At 38.0% G+C, this 19,754-nt stretch overlaps 1 protein-coding gene across 2 annotated transcripts in view; it reads left to right on the forward strand.

Moving 5' to 3' along the window:
• The window catches only part of TPST1 (tyrosylprotein sulfotransferase 1), a 141,773-nt gene that overhangs the window by 81,669 nt on the left and 40,350 nt on the right, over window positions 1–19,754 (forward strand). The window contains exon 3 of one of the 2 annotated variants that reach the window (XM_038538994.1): window positions 8,252–8,450. The exons of the other annotated variant lie outside the window; for it this stretch is intronic. Coding sequence (XP_038394922.1) covers window positions 8,252–8,450 — 199 coding nt within the window. The remainder of the gene's footprint in view (window positions 1–8,251; window positions 8,451–19,754) is intronic. 2 annotated transcript variants of the gene reach the window in all.

Consider the following 19,754-nt stretch of genomic DNA (forward strand, 5'->3'; position numbering starts at 1 on the left):
TTAATACAAAATTGGCAGCTGAATCCAGAGGCTTAATCAGACTCAGGATCTGATTTGGCAAGGCCATCTGTTATGTGTAGTTGTCTTTCTTTTTTTGTGTGTGTGTGATTTTAGCAGCCATTGATCCTCCATGTCTAGATTCATTTGTTTGATCTTGCAAAAATTCTGATTTAATTTCTCAATATTACTTGGAAAATTTTATAAAGAGATACATCCCTGCATCTGCTTATCTGGTTACCCAAGTTTATAGGCCACAATAGGAAAAAGGCATGATAAATACTTGATTGTTGTTCTTTATTTGATAGTTTTCAAGATATGAGTTGGTTTCTTTTCATATCTTTCCAAGAGACTAACTTGATGATTTCAATCTATTGCAATTATTATTTTTGTTGAAGTTCAGATTGTCCCATCTCTGGCCCACTAGAAGCTTCTTCAAATTGGTTCCTGTGGACTTTTGCCATGACCATGGGAATGTCTCATAATTTCCTTGCTATCTAGTATGGTAAGGCATTACAGGCTCAGCTCAGATCAGGAATCAGTCATTTCTTTAGTATCTCTTCATTTCTTTTAGCAGAAAATGATACTTTAAGAGTTCTTTGTGGTCAGGCTATCCCATTCCTTTGTTAATGCCCCCAACTATTTTGGTGGTCTGAAGGCTCATTTTCTAGTACAGGAGTGGAAAACTGTGGCTTTCCACCTGTTTTTGTATAGCTTGTAAGTTAGGAATGGTTTTACAAACTTTAAGAGGGTTGCAAAAAAAATTTTTTTTTTAATTTTATTTATTTATTCGTGAGAGACACAGAGAGATGTAGAGACATAGGCAGAGGGAGAGGCAGGCTCCCTTTGGGGAGCCCGATGTGCGACTCCATCTTGGGACTCCAGGATCATGCCCTGAGCTAAAGGCAGATGCTCAACTGCTGAGTCACCCAGGCATCACTAGGGTTGTAAAAATTAAAAAGGAGGATGTGCAACAGAGACAGTGTCTTGGTAGCATCAGATATTTACTGTGTGTGTGTGTGTGTGTGTATTTATATATAATCATTTATTTACTATATATATTTATTGTCAGTTTTTTACAGAAAAAGTTTGTTGACTTGCATTCTAGTAGATTCGTCAGAAAGTGTCCATAGAAACAATATTTCTTGAGTTCTTTGGAACTTTGATTCTAGCTCTTGGATAACAGCTATTCTATATTGTTTATACCTGAAAGTCAGTTTTACTACATATAAAATTCTTGGCTCAGTTTTCTTCCATGTGTATGTTTAATGGGTTGCTCTGTTTTCTTCTGGCAAAAAATATTGATGTGATAAAGTCTGATAATATAATTTTGGTTTTTTTTTTTTAAGATTTTATTTATTTATTCATAGACACAGAGAGAGAGAGGCAGAGACACAGGCAAAGGGAGAAGCAGGCTCCATGTAGGGAGCCCGATGTGGGACTCGATCCTGGGTCTCCAGGATCACACCCCAGGCTGCAGGCAGTGCCAAACCACTGCGCCACCAGGGCTGCCCTGATAATATAATTTTGATTCTTATTCTGTATTTGTTACTTTAGTTTTCTGCTGTAAGTCACGTGCTCATTTTGCCGAGGTGCTCAGTGGATTTTTTTCTTTTGAAGTCTCATAATTTCACTAGAATATATCCTGATGTTAGTAAATTTAAAGCAGATATTGTCAGATAGATCATATACTCTTTCAGTATATACTCGGAAAAAAATATTTTTAAAGACTGCTTTCTTTGGAGGAGCTTGAGAAGATGGCAGTGTAGGAGGACCCTGAACTCACCCTTTACCATGTTTCCAAAAAGATACTATCCACATCCAAATCAACAAAACTGGAGAGTAATCTGAAGACTAGCAGAGCTACTCCACAACTACTATAAAGAAGAAGCTGCAGCTGAAGTCTTGTTATCCAAGAGCTGAATGGTTAGGAACGTCAGAAAGGCAGAGGGAGGCTGCCTGCAGGATAATGGGAAGCTGTGTGCATGGAGAGGACAAAAAATGGGCTCTTGAGCTGTGAAGCTTACATGGGGAAGACAAATCCCTATAACATTTGGCTTTAAAAACCAGTGGTGGTACTTGGAGCCTGGAGCTTTAAAAGGCTGCTGCATCAGCACTTGGTGAGCTGGGAGACTGAGCAGTAGCTTGGATGCTGCCCTTAAAGGGACAGCAGCCTACACAGAGAGACAACATAAAAATGGCTGTTTACACAATGCTAGGGACAAACAGGAGACAGGTCTGTTCATACTGATTTTGGAGCATGTTGAGAGACTTCGCTGAAAATGAGGTAGTTTGCAGGTGCCATTTTCCTCTGCTGACCTCCAGCATAAACACAGAGCCACACCTGTGAGAGGCAAAGCTGCATAGATACTTCTAAGTAAACTGCTAGCATCATCCCAGGCCCACTCATTCTCGTGAAGACTCATTTCTCGAAGCTTGCTAACCTCGGCCCTGGGCTAAGGGCAAATTCTGTTAACAAAATAGACCTACACCAAGACATGTGATAATTAAATTTGCAAAATATAGTGATGAAGAATCTTAAAAGCAGCAAGACAAAAGAATTCATTAACTTACAAGGGAAAATCCGAAAGACTAGCAGGAAATTCTTCAATTTGAAAATTTCAAAATTTTCAAATTTTCAATTTTTCAAGTAGCCAATTCTACTCTATTTGGCAAGGTTATCATTCAGAATAAGAGAAATAAAGATTTTCTCAGGCAAAAACTAAAGGAGTTCATGACCACTAAACCAGCTCTGCAAGAAATAACCAAAAGGGACTCTGAGTGGAAAGGAAAGACTAAAAGTGACAGTATAGAGAAAGGAAACACACGGCAGTAAAAATGAATATTTCTGTAAAAAAAAATCAGTCAAGGAACTGAAAAAAGGGGGGGTATAAAACAGCATATACGTAAAACATGGGAAGGAAAGGGAAAAAGAATAGATTCAAACTTAACTGACCATCAACTTGATATAGACTGCTATATACAGAAGATATTATATACAAACTGAATGGTAACCGTATCAAAAGCCACCAATAAATATGCAAAGAAGAGAAATAAATCTAAATATATCACTAAAGAAAATCAGCAAACATTAAAGAATGAAGGACATGAAAGGATCAGAGAAAATTTCCAAAATCAACCATGAAACAAGTTTATTTTTTTAAAGATTTTATTTATTTATTTATTCATAGAGACACAGAGAGAGAGAGAGGCAGAGACACAGGCAGAGGGAGAAGCAGGCTCCATGCAGGGAGCCCGACATGGGACTCGATCCCGGGCCTCCAGGATCACACCCTGGGCTGCCGGCAGCGCCAAACCGCTGCGCCACCGGGGCTGCCCATGAAACAAGTTTATATCAGTAATTACTTTGAGTGTGATTGCAATGAACAATTACACTATTTTTTTTAAGATTATGGGTTTAATCTTAAAAATTATTAATTACACAATTTATTTTTTTAAGATTTATTTGAGAGAGAGAACATATGCATTAGTAGGGGAAAGGGGTAGAGGGAAAAGCAGACTCCCTGCTAAGCAGAGAGCCCAACATTGGACTCAATCCCAGGACCCTGGATCAAGACCTGAGCTGAAAGCAGATATTTAACCAACTGAGCCACCCAGGTGCCCCATAAAAAGCCCTGCAGATTGAAAATAAATGGATGAAGAAACATCTATCATACAAATGGATGTCAAAAGAAAGCTGGAGTAACAATACATATGTCGGACAAAGTAGACTTTTTTTTTTAAGATTTTATTTATTTATTCATGAGAGACATAGAGAGAGAGGCAGAGACACAGGCAGAGGGAGAAGCAGGCTCCATGCAGGGAGCCCGATATGGGATTCGATCCTGGAACTCCAGGATCACGCCCTGGGCCGAAGGCAGGCACTAAACCACTGAGCCACCTGGGGATCCCCAAAGTAGACTTTAAAACAAAGACTGTGGGATCCCTGGGTGGCGCAGCGGTTTGGCGCCTGCCTTTGGCCCAGGGCGCGATCCTGGAGACCCGAGATCGAATCCCACGTCGGGCTCCCGGTGCATGGAGCCTGCTTCTCCCTCTGCCTGTGTCTCTGCCTCTCTCTCTCTCTCTCTGTGTGACTATCATAAATAAATAAAAATAAAAAAAAAATAAATAAATAAATAAAACAAAGACTGTAACAAGATGCTATAAATATTAAAGAGGACAATCCAATAAGATGGTATAGCAATTTTAAATACTTATGCACCTAACATAGTACCCAAATATAAAAAATAGTAACAAACATAAAGGAACTAAGTGATAGTAATACCATAATAGTAAGGAACATTAACACATCATTTCATCAATGACAGATCATCTTAACAGAAAATCAACAATGAAACAATGGCTTTAAGTGATGGATGGAACAGGTGGATATAACAGATATATTCAGAACATATAAAATAGCAGAATACACCTTCTTTTCAAGTGTATGTGGAGCATTCTCCAGAATAGATCACATGTTAGCCCACAAAACAAACTAACAAATTCAAGAAGATCAAAATCAGGGATCCCTGGGTGGCGCAGCGGTTTAGCGCCTGCCTTTGGCCCAGGGCGCGATCCTGGAGACCCGGGATCGAATCCCACGTCGGGCTCCCGGTGCATGGAGCCTGCTTCTCCCTCTGCCTGTGTCTCTGCCTCTCTCTCTCTGTGTCCATGAATAAATAAATAAAATCTTAAAAAAAAAACCAAAATTATATTATCAGACTTTATCACATCAATATTTTTTGCAGAGGAGAAGCAGGCTCCATGCAGGGAGGCATCTCGCAGTCACCGCATCTCTCCCACCTACCACCCCTCCAGCAACCTTCAGTTTGTTTCCTTTAGTTAAGAGTCTCTTATGGTTTGTTTCCCTCTCTAATTTCATCTTAATTTTATTTTTCCCTCCCTTCCCCTATATTTATCTGTTCTGTTACTTAAATTCCACATGAGTGAAATCATAAGCTAATTGTCTTTTTTTTTTTAAGATTTTATCTATTTATTTATTCATGAAAGACACAGAGAGAGAGAGGCAGAGACACAGGCAGAGGGAGAAGCAGGCTCCATCCAGGGAACCTTGTGTGGGACTCGATCCCAGGACTCCAGGATCACGCCCTGGGCCAAAGGCAGGCACTAAACCGCTGAGCCATCCAGGGATTCCCCGATAATTGTCTTTTTCTGACTTCTTTCACTCGTGGTAATACCATCTAATTTCATCCATGTCATTACAAATGCTAAAATTTCTTTCTTTTTTTTTTTTGGATGGCTGAGTAATCCATTGTGTGTGTGTGTGTGTGTGTGTGTGTGTGTGTGTGTGTGTGTACTACGTATACTATATAGTATATACATCTTCTTTATTCATGTGTTGATGGACATCTGGGTTGTTTCCATAGTTTGGCTAACGTGGACATTGCTGCTATGAACATTCGGGTGCAGGTGCCCCTTTGAATCACTATGTTTGTATCCTTTGAATAAATACCTAGTAGTGCAATTGCTGGGTCATCGGGTAGCTCTATTTTTAACTTTTTTGAACCTCCATAGTGTTTTCCAGAGTGGATGTACCAGTTAAACAGGGTCCCCTTTCTTCACATCCTTGTCAGCATCTCTTGTTTCCTGAGTTGTTAATTTTGGCCATTCTGACTGGTATGAGGTGGTATCTCATTGTGGTTTTGAGTTGTATTTCCCTGATGCCGAGTGATGTTGAACATTTTTTCATGTGTCTGTTGGACATTTGTATGTCTTCTTTGGAGAAATGTCTGTTCATGTGTTCTGCCCATTTCTTGACTTGGCTCTTTGTTCTTTGGGTGTTAAATTTGATAAATTCTTTATAGACTTTAGATACTAACCCTTTATCTGATAAGACATTTGCAGATATCTTCTCCTGTTTTACAGGTTATCTTTTGGTTTTGTCAACTGTTTCCTTTGCTGTGCAGCTTTTTATCTTGATGAAGTCCCAGTAGTTCATTTTTGCTTTTTGTTTTTCCAGTGCTTTTGGAGATGTGTCTAGCAAGAAGTTTCTGCAGCTAAGATCAAAGAGGTTGCTGCCTATGTTCTCCTCTAGGATTTTGATGGATTCCTCTCCCACATTTAGATCTTTAATCCATTTTGAGTGTATTTTTGTGTATGGTATAAGAAAATGATCCAGGCTCATTCTTCTGCATGTAGCTGTCCAATTATCCCAACACCATTTGTTGAAGAGACTGTCTTTTTTCCATTGGATATTCTTTCCTGCTTTGTTGAAAATTAGTTGACCATTGAGTTGAGGGTCCATTTCTGGGTTCTCTCCTTTGTTCCATTGATCTGTGTGTCTGTTTTTGCCCCATACCATATTGTCTTGATGATTACATCTTTGTAATAGAGCTTGAGGTCTGGAATCGTGATGCCATCAGCTTTGGTTTTCTTTTTCAACATTCCTTTGGCTGCTTGAGGTTTTTTCTGGTTCCATACACATTTTAGGATTATTTGTTCCAACTCTGTGAAAAATGTTGATGGTATTTTGATAAGGGATTGCATTGAATGTGTAGATTGTTTGGGGTGTCCTAGAGAAATTTTTAAGAGGGAGGGAAAATGTGACAGGAAGGAAACCTGGAGATAGTGGTCTCATTGAATCCTGGGGAATAATCATTTTATTTTCTCTTGTCTCTTGTTTAGGAGTGGAGTCCCTTTGAGGGAGTTGTCATCAGATAATGATTGTCTGCAGTGAGAGGTCACATACTTTTATTTTTTTAAAGATTTATTTATTTATTTATTTATTTATTTATTTATTTATTTATTTATTCATTCATCAGAGACAGAGACAGAGAGACAGAGAGACACAGGCAGGAAGAGAAGCAGGCTCCATGCAGGGAGCCTGATGTGGGACTCAATCCGGGTCTCCATGATCAGGCCCTGGGCCGAAGGCTCAGCTAAACCACTGAGCCACCCGGGCTGCCCGGTCACATACTTTTTAAAAAGGAGTTTTACCTTTTATTAGAATACTAATTTGAATGACTTCTTATGTATTATGATATAAAACTCTTTTTAAAGATTTATTTATTTTAGAGAGAGGGAGACAGAACATGAGCAGGGTGTGAGAAGGAGACAAAGAGAGAGGGAGAAGTATACTCCCCACTGAGCAGGGAGCCTGGCTCAGGGCTTGATCCCAGGACCCTGAAATCATGACGTGAGCCAAAGGCAGATGCTTAACTGACTGAACCATCCAGGTGCCCTCTTAAGCACTTTTGTTTTGCAGTCATTTGGCCAATATCTGCCAATTCTGATACAATTTAAATCTAGGTATCATTTTATGTTTATTTTATTTATATTTATTTATTTATTTTTAAATTTTTATTTATTTATGATAGTCACACACACACACAGAGAGAGAGAGAGAGAGAGAGAGAGGCAGAGACACAGGCAGAGGGAGAAGCAGGCTCCATGCACCGGGAGCCTGACGTGGGATTCGATCCCGGGTCTCCAGGATCGCGCCCTGGGCCAAAGGCAGGCGCCAAACCACTGTACCACCCAGGGATCCCTATATTTATTTATTTTGTCCTAAGATTATGAGTTAGTCAAACACAGTGAGTATAACCACTATAAGCATAAAGTAAATTTCTAGGTCAAGAGATAGAACACATTTATTCTGTAATGTTGAAAATTGTAAACAGCACTTCTTTTCCTTCTTTAGAAAAGATTCTTCAGGAAGTCAACAGAAAAATAGAACAAATGAATATTTTGCATTCTTAGTGGATTATGGTTGGCTGTTATCTCCCTAATATTTTACTATGAAAGATTGCAAACATACAAAGAATACAAGAATTATGCCTACTAGCTTTTAATTAATGTACTGCTATATTTGCTTTATCACACATCTGTCCATCTGTCCCTTTAGCCATTCATCAGTCCATCTTATTTATTTATTTGTTTAATTTTGATGCCTTTCAAATAAGTTGATTGGTTGTTCTAAGCATTCTTAGCTTTGTTTTTTTTTTTTTTTGTGGATGTTGTAATTAAAATGTTAACCCATTTTGTGCAGATGTTTTCAGCTGACCGTTTTTCCTATTTCTAGAAATACGAAGTTGCCAGTAATAGCTGTCAAATTTAGGACATTAAAAGGAAGTCTGGTAAATAGTGTTACCCCTGATTAGTGTCCCCTTTCTCAATAGGCTTATAATTCAGACACTTAAAGTTTTTAAAGTTACCAAAAATAATTTCGATTGGTCTTTTAACATTATTTTTTGGTATTCTAAATAAATACTTATTCATATTACATTGTTTTCAGAGTGGAAAGATCTACAGACCAAGTCATCAAGCCAGTCAATGTGGGAGCACTATCAAAATGGGTTGGGAAGATACCCCCAGATGTTTTACAAGACATGGCAGTGATTGCACCCATGCTTGCCAAACTTGGATATGACCCATATGCCAATCCACCTAACTATGGAAAACCTGATCCCAAAATCCTTGAAAACACTAGAAGGGTAAGTGATATTTTTAAAGTGAATTAAGAATACTGGTTATGGGATTTGGGTCCTGAAAAGTTTTTTTGTTATTTTGCTTCTTATGTTTTATGATCAGAAATTTAAGTTTGCAAAATTCTATTTGTAGAATCCTTTATCATGAGAATACTTCCACTGCATTTTAAGGGTAACTGACTCTTTCCAGGAATTATGGAGGTAATTCTTTAATCTCTTTTGCCCAATTTCTGGGAATGGTGCTTATTGTTGGGGAGATTTATTCTCATAGCTGATTACCACAAATTTGTCAGAAACACCAAAATTATTAGTGACTTCACTTATAGGGTTTTTTTCCTTTGAAACTAATAGGTACTTTACTTTTAAAAGTAAACCTTTGTTTAAATGTGGCATAATTTTTTGATACTTGAAGACTGAACACTGATTATATCAGAATTATTATTATTATTTTTTTTTTTTTTAAATTTTTATTTATTTATGATAGTCACACACAGAGAGAGAGAGAGGCAGAGACGTAGGCAGAGGGAGAAGCAGGCTCCATGCACCGGGAGCCCGACGTGGGATTCGATCCCGGGTCTCCAGGATCGCGCCCTGGGCCAAAGGCAGGCACTAAACCGCTGCGCCACCCAGGGATCCCCTATATCAGAATTATTAAACAGGTGTAATAAGTTACCCTCTGATTGAAAATTGCTGTTAGGGGATCCCTGGGTGGCTCAGCGGTTTCGTGTCTGCCTTTGGCCCAGGGCGCGATCCTGGAGTCCCGGGATCGAGTCCTGCGTCGGGCTCCCGGCCTGGAGCCTGTTTCTCCCTCTGCCTGTGTCTCTGCCTCTCTCTCTCTCTCTCATAAATAAATAAAAATAAAATCTTAAAAAAAAAATTGCTATTAAAGTATAATTACAGCTTTTTAAAAAAAATAAATTCTACTCACATCTTTATAAAATACTGTTTCAGAAAAGCTGGAAAACTCAAAGAGCTAATCTGAATACCTTAACTGCATAATTTATTTCAAAAAAAGAATTTTCTTTTTTTATTAGGGTAAAACATAGATGGCATTAAATTTACCATTTTGACAATTTTTAAGTGTATAGTTCCTTCTGTATTAAGTACATTCACATCACCCTACACTGCCACCACTATCCATCTCCAAATTCTTATCATCTTTCTAAACTGAAGGTACATACTCATTACCCTTTCCCCCTGCTTCCAGCCCCTAGCAACTACAATTCTTCCCTCTGTCTCTACATGAATTCTTTTTTTTTTTTAATTTTTATTTATTTATGATAGCCACAGAGACAGAGACAGAGACATAGGCAGAGGGAGAAGCAGGCCCCATGCACCCGGAGCCCGACGTGGGATTTGATCCCGGGTCTCCAGGATCGCGCCCTGGGCCAAAGGCAGGCGCTAAACCGCTGTGCCACCCAGGGATCCCTCTTTTCTTTTTTTTAATAAAAATTTTATTATTTATTTGAGAGAGAGAGAGAGAACACAAGCGGGGGCCAAGGGGAGGGGCAAAGGAGAGAAGCAGGTCCCTGGCTGAGCAAGGAGCCTGAGGTGGGACTCAATCCAAGGACCCCGGGATCATGACCTGAGCTGAAGGCAGATGAACTACCCAGATGCCCCAACATGCAGTCTTTTCTAAAACTGCCATTTAAGCAACACAACTATGTGAGCATAAGTTTACTGATTAGGCTGATTTCAAGATTTAAATTCCTTGTTTTTCTCGGGTATTCTCTTGCTTATATTAGGTGTCCTTTTCTCCCTACAACCTTACATCATCTCTTTCTTTTTTCTTTTGATACCCTTAATTGACAAATACACACTTCATGAGAGTAATTTCTATGGGGATTTTTTTCTTTTATATATACTTACTTTAATTTTCCTTTTTCAGCTCATTAGTGGTTATATATAGGAAGAGTTCATTTCTTGTAAGTCATCATGTATATAGGCAGTTTTTAAAAAATAATCTTTATTCTCTATGATTTCACTATATACAGATATTTTATTATAAAAATATAAGCTTGATGTATATAACTTACAAAATCAAAAAGGTAAAAGAATAAAATTCACCCATTACCAACCATACACATACTATTCTTAATATTTCAGTGGATTTCTGCTCTTTCCTTGCATATTGTTAAACAAAGTCAAAATTGCATTGTTTTATGATCTTTCTTTTGTACATGCACACAATTTTGTATGTAGCCCTTTCCTTGTAATAGTCATGAGCATGTTGCTTTTTAAACATAATTTTTCATGGCTACATAATATGTTACCATCCGAGCCACCTCAAATCCTTTCTGAAACACATTAGTAGGTCAGTAAATGCATGAACAAATAAAATATATTTCCCTAGTAGTATATCTTCTATAATTCATTTTATCATTTTCTTTTTGTTACTTACAATTGTCTGTTTGACAAATTACACTACAATGAACATCTTTGCACAAAATACATTTTAGTTTCTTTTTTTGAAGATTAGACTACTGAAAGTAGAATTAAATCAGGTCCAAGTATCTGATATTTTTTAAGTTGCTTGATATATATTGATAATTTCTTTTTAATCTTTTGAACTATCTTTATAATAGGTAATTTTATTTTTGTTAATTTTGCTAATTTTAATAGATTTCACTGATTCATATAATTAAACATTTCCCAGTTGTTGCCTATATACATATATTCTTTTATGAACCATCTCTGAGGTTTTAAAAAGATTACATTCTGCTAAAGATGAAGTACACATCAGTCTAACATCCATTATAATAGTCCTTGATAATTTCTTGGTAATTGGTAATTCATAGCTTTCTCCTTGCACAATATTGACATGTTTGTTTTGTTTTTTATAAACCAGAAACACGTACAAATGATATTTAGAGGTTTTCCAGGCAATAGTAGTTTTCTTACATGAAAGTTGGCTGGCTAGATTATTCTTGGTCTACTTGAGTGGTAGGTTGGGAAGAATGCTATGATTTGAATCCATGTGACTAGAGAATTTGTTTCATACATACTTGTGGCTTTTTAAAGGATTTCTGAATGCACACTGGAAAAAAAAATAAAAACCCTTCTCCCCCATCTCTATTTCTAAAGTGACAAAGAATTTTGAGGGAAAAAAAGATGAAGTGTGAACTATAATTGCATTTTGTGCACTTCACAATAATACATACAAGCTGACATTTTTGTTTTGTGGGCTTGGGTTTCGTAGCTGTACTTGTAACCCAAATCTTATGTTTTGCTTTGTCTTTAAGATTTTATTTATTTATTCATGAGAGGCACAGAGAGAGAGCAGAGACACAGGCAGAGGGAGAAACAGGCTCCCTGTAGAGAGCCCCATGTAGCACTTGATCCCAGGACCCTAGGATCATGACCTGAGCCAAAGGCAGATGCTCAACTACTGAGCCACCCAGGTGCCTCCCAAATCCTATGTTTTTTTTTCAGTGCTTCTTGACTTGCAAAAACTCGGATGCTAATATATCCAGCATTGATGATTGTCAAGTTTATGGAGTAATGTTTAAAAAGTGATCTTTGACTGTCAAGTGTGAGGTAAAAATGGCTCCAGAGAAAGGAAGGTGGCTGGGGAGATTGTTCCCTTTATTTATGACTGGGAGTGGAAAGAAATTCACATTTTGACTTGGAGTATAGAATCTGAAACTCCAGGCCTAAAAGTGCTGGTTTTCATATAATTCTGAGTAACCTAGAAGTATTGGTGTCTGAGTCAACATATTTTGGGGACACATTGCCCAATTTTGAATAGAAAATCATGTGCTTGATGGTTGTTGTGACTCAGATAGTAAATTGGAAATTAAATGCTAACATATTCCATATCCTTTCCCATCATAGTCTCTGATTCCAAAATTGTGGCACCTTTAAATAAATAGTGCCCTCTTGGTTGCAGCCTTAGCCTTCCACTCTCCTATAGGTTTTTAATCTTTTTAGATTTACAGACCTAATTGAAATCATATGAAATGTATGGATCCCTACCTAGAAATATAGACACATAGATGCACAGAATTTTACCCACAATTTCAGTGAATTCATAGATGTTCCTAAAGCCCATCAGATTAAGGACTTCTGTTTTGTAGTCTCTTTGATCAAGCTCATCTACCCATGAGGCTTTGATTACAGCTTATTTGCTGATGACCATTAATCTGTATCTCCCAGTGGATTTCTCTCCTAAGCCCTAGGCTCCTTATTTCCAGCTGCCTTTTGTATATTTCCACTTACATGCTCACAAAGACTTCAAACTCAGCGACCAAAAGAGAACTTATTTTCCAAACTAATTCCATGGTAGGCAGAAGCTCAATGGAATTGTTCACTAAGCTGAGCAGGAGCCTAGAGTAGGGGTGGGATAGGCCAGCTCATCTATACTGGAAGCCTCTATGAACCACTGGACAGATAGGAAAAGCAGAGTCCTCAGGGCACATGAGTCAAGCCAGAAAACAGTTTGAAGACCTGGTTATTAACCCTGAAGAGAAAGTTGTAAAGCAGATCAAGGTATGAATGGAACATGCAGTTGAAAACCTGAATAGACATTACTAGTAGAAAGCAAGTAGTCAGATGGAAGAGCAGGTATCAGGAAGGTTCTTCAGCAGGCTGCAAGCAAGAAGGAACTGATATAAGGCATAGGAGCGATTGGTAGAAGTGTTAGACATTGTTGATTGCCTGTTTCATCTTTTCCTCTTAGTAGGAACTAGCTCTTAAAAAAATAAACTAAAAATTCCTGATATTAATTTTTCTAGATTTTCTTACAGATGGGATAAGCATGTGGCCAATTTTTATCTAGGCAGTGCTATATAAAAAGATGTCTGCTAGGGTTTTCTGGGAGGCATTTAACTTTCTGAGAAAATAATTGTATAAAGAAAGCTTCTCCTTCTCTTCCTGCTTTTGAACATTGCTATGGAAGAACATTATGTTTGGCTCTGCTGCAGCCACCTTGAGATCGTGAGAAAAGATCTCTTCACTGTTACTGTGAAGAGAAGGAAGACAAAGAGTGAACTCGGGTCCTTTGATTTTTGAGCTACTGACCATCAGGACTCACCATCCACCTCACCTTTGGAGGACTTATGTATTTGAACTACTTTTAACCAATTATTCTGTAATTATATCTTAACTACTAGTGGAATCCTATTCCTGAGTGTGTGGCAGAAATAAAGCCAGCTTAGTAAGGCAAGCAGAATGTGTCCAAGAAAGAGTCTGGCACTATTTGAAGTCCTGGTTCTGGTTGTCTGCGAATATCATCTTCAGCTCTGCTCTTGCCACTGTTATGTGAGACTTTGTCATTCACATCCAGGAAAACCCCCCCCTTGGACTCCTTTACTTTAATTTGGCTTCTAGGTCATAGTAGGAATATTCCAACTAATACTGTTCTTGGTGAATTTGAAGGATGCTGAATCTCCAGCTATTCCTCATTTCCTTGATTTCTTGTACTCAAATTTTAGCTGTTTTAGTAAAGAAATACGTACCACATTCCCTTAAAATTTTCTTAGACCTTCAAAGCAACAACTGTGAATTGAATTCAGTTCCTTATTCCAGCTTTTCTTCCCCTCCAAGTATTTTTGCCTTGATTTTGAAAACAGGCAGAATTTTTTCCTTTGGGTATTTTATGAAGAATATCTGAGAAAGTTCAGAGTAGAACATTTTCCCGTCTCTCAGAATACCTCAGTGTGTTTAGATGTATCATTTTTAAGACTTTAATTATTAAACAGGAAATTACTGAACAGTTTCTCTAGGCATAAGTTGCTTCAGAAGAAGCAAAGACTGGGTTTATATACAGGAAGAAGATGTGGGTAATTATAAAAGACGTGACATAGAGATAATAAGGTAATGATAAGGTAACAGAAAATTTTCCGCTGTGTTGTTTTTTTTTTTTAACATTTTATTTATTTATTCGTGAGAAACACACACACAGAGAGAGACACAGGCAGAGGGAGAAGCAGGCTCCATGCAGGGAATATGATGGTGGGACTCGATCCCGGAACTCCAGAATCACACACTGGGCTGTAGGCAGGCACTTAACCGCTGAACCACCCAGGGATCCCCCCTCCACTGTTGTTTTTTTTTTTTTTTTTAATTTTTATTTATTTATGATAGTCACAGAGAGAGAGAGAGAGAGAGGCAGAGACACAGGCAGAGGGAGAAGCAGGCTCCATGCACCGGGAGCCCGACGTGGGATTCGATCCCGAGTCTCCAGGATCGCGCCCTGGGCCAAAGGCAGGCGCCAAACTGCTGCGCCACCCCGGGATCCCTCCACTGTGTTTTAAAGGCATATGAAGGGCAGCCTGGGTGGCTTAGCGGTTTAGTGCCGCCTTCAGTCCAAGGCCTGGTCCTGGAGACAGGATCAAGTCCCGCGTTGGCCTCCCTGCATGGAGCCTGCTTCTCCCTCTGCCTGTGTCTCTGCTTCTCTCTCTCTCTCTCTCTGTGTCTCTCACGAATAAATGAATAAAAGTCTTTAAAAAAAATAATAAAGGCATATGAATTGGTTTTAGAAACCCAGGAATTTGTCCACTGGGTCAGTCTCAAAATCTCAGACTACTGCAGGGGAATAGCCACAAGATTGTGTCCTTAGACTCATCATCAAAGTCAAGTCTTTGTTTCATCTTCTCTCTCATCATTTTGGCATAGTCATTCATAAATGTATCCCAATAACGTATGTTTTCTGCCAGAAATCCTCTCGGGGGGTGATGAATTTCATGCATTTGTATTTGCTATGTAAAGCAAGTCGTCTTCTTTGTCTTTTACTGATCTACATCAAATGTCAAACAAGCCACTTTGTTTTATGTACAAGCCACCTATTCCTTACTTGTATCATTCCTGATTTAATACACTTAAATTGTCTTCTTTAACAACGGGTGTCCTCCAATGTGATCCTATCGAAGACCTGTGGGAAAACCAGTCTCTTAAAAGAAGCAGGTTCCATAGTTCCTCTCATCTTTTTCTTTTGGCTTTCATTAGTGAGACCATCTTTTGAGGAAGAGAGAACACTTGAAACTAAGAGGTTTGATTGGGTAGCTATTTACAGTTTCCCTTGGAATTCTAAAGAAAGAAATCAGTTCTCTTTATGTCAATTAATACCTATCCTAAACATTCAAAAATGATGTACTAAACAATAAGACCCATCTCTTAGAAAAATCCATGTCTATAATAGGAATATAATAAACCAGAATAATTAGAAGTAATGTTTTACCCTATATGCTCTTACTCAAGGGAAAATAAGGCAGAAGATATTTCTAGGTTAACCTGGTATCAGATAGTATTTCCAATGCCTGAAATAGCTTTTTCCAAGTACCTTTTTAAAAATTCCATAAAGGGGGCGCCCGGGTTGCTCAGTCAGTTAAGGATCCAATTCTTGATTTCTGCTCGGGTAATGATCTCAGGGTCTTGGGATCGAGTCTTGCATTGGGCTCTGCACTTAGTGTGGACTCTGCTTGAGATTCTCTCTCTCCCTCTGCCTCTTCTTCCCACTCACATACTTTTTCTCTCTCAAAATAAAATCTTAAAAACATAAAAATTCCATAAAGATACTTTAATAAAGGGAAACATCACTGTAAAACAAAGATGAAAAAGCTTTATGCTAAAGTATGGGGAAATTTTCCAATAAGTTTATTATTAATTACATTGAGGACCACATTCATATCACTTCTGTAAGCCCAAGTTTACCAGTGGCCACAAAGAAGGCTTAATAAGGCTTGGACTCACCTTTCTATCCATTTCCAACTCCAGATTGGAAGGGCTGCCCTGACTTGAAAATCAAGAAGTTAGAGCTGTTAGTTGTTCTGCTAAAAACCCTAACCCTGTCATCTCTTTTTCTATAGTCACTCTATCTTTCTGTATCCACTCTCAAGTGACAGCTCCAGGTCAACAACATGTGTGGAGTATAAGCAGCATGTGATAAAGGACAGAATCGATGCTACAAAAAAATCACATTAATGACATATAGAGCACACTTGGGGTGCTCTTCTAGAATGCACAGCGAAAGGACAGAGATGAAAACGATAGGTAAAAGGAAAGTATACATATGAAAGAAAGAAGATTGGAAATTAAGCAATAAATAACAGAAATCTCTAAGGGAAAAATCAGAAGAAATGGAACAGAAACATTAATCAAATTTGTTGTTGTAGAAAAGTTACTAAGGCTGAAAATGACCTGAAGAATAAAAAGTGCTAACCATTTTCTAAAAAACATTTGAAAAAAAATCTGTACTATATTTTGGTGATATTTTAAAAATTTCAGAGATCCTGGGGAGGGGAACCCCTGCACATAACAAGACAGAAAACAATGGTTACCTACCAAAAAAGAAAACCATGCTGGTGGCAGAATTCCCTTTTGCAATAGTGGATGTGAGGGAAAAAATGGAGCTGTGTTTCTTAACCTGCATGTACTTCATGGTGTCTTTGAACTCCCTGAAAGAATATCCAAACTTATGCGTGTTAATGCAAGTCGATTTCCTGGAAATAGAATCTATTATCTTTCATCATATTTCAAGTGAAACAGAATTATAATGGAGCAATATCTGTACCACTTTTTCTTTTGAAATAATTTAAAACCTAGAGAAAAGTTGCCAGAGTAACACGGAGGACTCCTGTATAACCTTTCTCAGATTCACTAATCTTTAACTTTTGGCCATAATTTACCTCCTTCACCAACTCTCACCCCCTTCTCTCTCTTTCCCTCTGTCTGTATGTGTTAAAATATATTTGCCAGGTTTACGCTTTGTTTTACCATTCTCTCATTTTACACTAACGCACATAATATACACTATATTGATTTATGTTATGTATTCATTTATAATTTGAGAATTGGTTGTATATACATCATGCCTCTTTGCTTTTAGTATTTCTTGAAAATGAGAATATTTTCTTACATAACTTCAGTATAGTTTATCAAATTTGGAAAACTTCACATTGACACAGTGCTTTTATCCAATTTATAATCTGTATTTCAGTGTCCCAAGAATGTACTTTCTAGTTTTCCCTCCTACCAGTACAAGTTTCAGTCTAAGATTATATATTGTATTTAGTTCCATGTTGTTTCCGTTTCCTTTGATCTGTAACATTTCCTCATGTGTTCTCTGTCTTTCATGGCATTGATATTTTTAAGAATTCAGCCAAGTTATTTTATACAGTATTCCTTATTGTGAGTTTGTTTGATGTTTCCTCATGGTTAAATCAGATGGTGCATTCCTAGCAGGATATTAGATATATGGTTTTGTTTTGTTCTTAAGGAATCACATCTAGAGGTCTGTAATGTCCATCTGTTTCTCCTTGGTGATGTTAATTTTTGTTTTTAACAGTGTTCTTCCAGTGTCTTAACATTTATTATTTTCTTCCTTTCAATTAAAACAATTTTGCACTTTAAGACTATGCAAATATCAGGGTGCCTGTGTGGCTCATTTGGTTAAAGTGTGTGCGTCCTGATTTCCACTCAGGTCATAATCTTGGGGTCCTGGAATCAAGCCCTGCATCGAGCTCTAAGCTCAGCACACAGTCTGCTTGAGATTTTCTCTCTCACCATCTCCTTCTGCTCCTCCCCCACCTGCATGTGCTTTCTATAAATAAATAAATGAATTAAATAAAATCTTTTAAAAAAGATTATGCAAATATCTTGCTTTTCATTAGACTTTACACCTTAGATTTAACATTCATTGATGATTTTTGCTCACTGCAGTCTTTATTTATTTTTTTAATTTTTATTTATTTATGATAGTCACACACAGAGAGAGAGGCAGAGACACAGGCAGAGAGAGAAGCAGGCTCCATGCACCGGGAGCCCAACATGGGATTTGATACCGGGTCTCCAGGATCGGGCCCTGGGCCAAAGGCAGGCACCAAACCGCTGCGCCACCCAGGGATCCCCTGCAGTCTTTATTATGATAGTCATGAGATGCTGGTTTATCCAACTGTACTCTTTCCATTTTATAGGAGAATAATCAGTGCCACAAAATTCTGCACTTAATTGTCTTTGTTATGGTAGTAACAGGAAACATATGGCACACTTGAAAGAGTTTAGCTGACAAGATTTTATTTTATTTTATTATTTTATTTTTTTATTTTTTGATTTACTGAAATATGGCCATGGCTAAGGAATCAACAAGTAGTGATGAAGTGCCAGTAGCTAGCAACAAAGAGAAGCCATTACCACCCTTAGGCCTGCAGAGACCTTTCCACTTGCCAATTTGGAAAAAAACTGGTAGAACTACACATGGGTGTTGTGGCTCTGGAGGAAAGCAGCCACTGACAGCAAAGGAAAGGTAGAGGTTTTGTCTATAGTGATGGGTGATGGATTTGTCCATTTCTCCCAGAGGTTGTCAGAGTTTGCTTTATTTTGAGGCAACTTGATTGAGAGCTTAGAAGTTTAGAATCATTACTATTTCCTGGCAAATTGAGCTCTTTATCATAATCTAAAACTGTCACTAAAAATGCTTTTTGTTTTACAGTAGGGTTGCCAGATAACATAGAGGATACTCAAACATTTGTATTTTAGATAAATAATTTTTAGTATACATATATCCTAAATATATCAAAATTATTCATTGTTTATCCAAAGTACAAATTTAACTTACATAGTCCTGGGTTTTGTTTATTTTCACTAAATTTTGGCAACCCTATCTTAAAAAACATTTTGTTTTTAAGTACTAATGTAGCTACCCTGACTTCTTTTAGTTGTAATTTCCCTAGTATGTCTTTTACTATTTTGTAAATTTCAACACTTCTAAGTCTTTATGTTTTAATGGTTTCTTAGCCTATAGCTGGAATTGTATTTAATCTAATCTGACCTATGTCTGTTTTCTAGCAAGTTTTTACATTTATTAGGATTACTGACATAACTGTCCTTAGACTTTTTTTTTTTAAGATTTCTTTATTTATTCATGAGAGACACAGGGAGAAAGAGGCAGAGACATAGGCAGAGGAAGAAGCAGCCTCCTCTCAGGGAGCCCAACGTAGGACTGGATCGTGGATTCTGGGATCCCGCCCTGAGTCAAAGGCAGGCACCCAACCGCTGAGCTACCCAGGTGTCCCTGTCCTTAGATTTTTTTTTTTTTTTTTTTTTTTTTTTTTTTATGATAGTCACAGAGAGAGAGAGAGGCAGAGACACAGGCAGAGGGAGAAGCAGGCTCCATGCACCGGGAGCCCGATGTGGGATTCGATCCCGGGTCTCCAGGATCACGCCCTGGGCCAAAGGCAGGCGCCAAACCACTGCGCCACCCAGGGATTCCCCTGTCCTTAGATTTTTAAACTAGATTTTCAGATTTTTTTTTTTTTTTTTAAGTTAGACATTCCTGGGGCACCTGGGTGGCTCAGTTGGTTCAGCGTCCAACTC

The sequence above is a fragment of the Canis lupus genome, chromosome 6, assembly GCF_011100685.1.
Source record: "Canis lupus familiaris isolate Mischka breed German Shepherd chromosome 6, alternate assembly UU_Cfam_GSD_1.0, whole genome shotgun sequence".
NCBI classification, from domain to species: domain Eukaryota; kingdom Metazoa; phylum Chordata; class Mammalia; order Carnivora; family Canidae; genus Canis; species Canis lupus.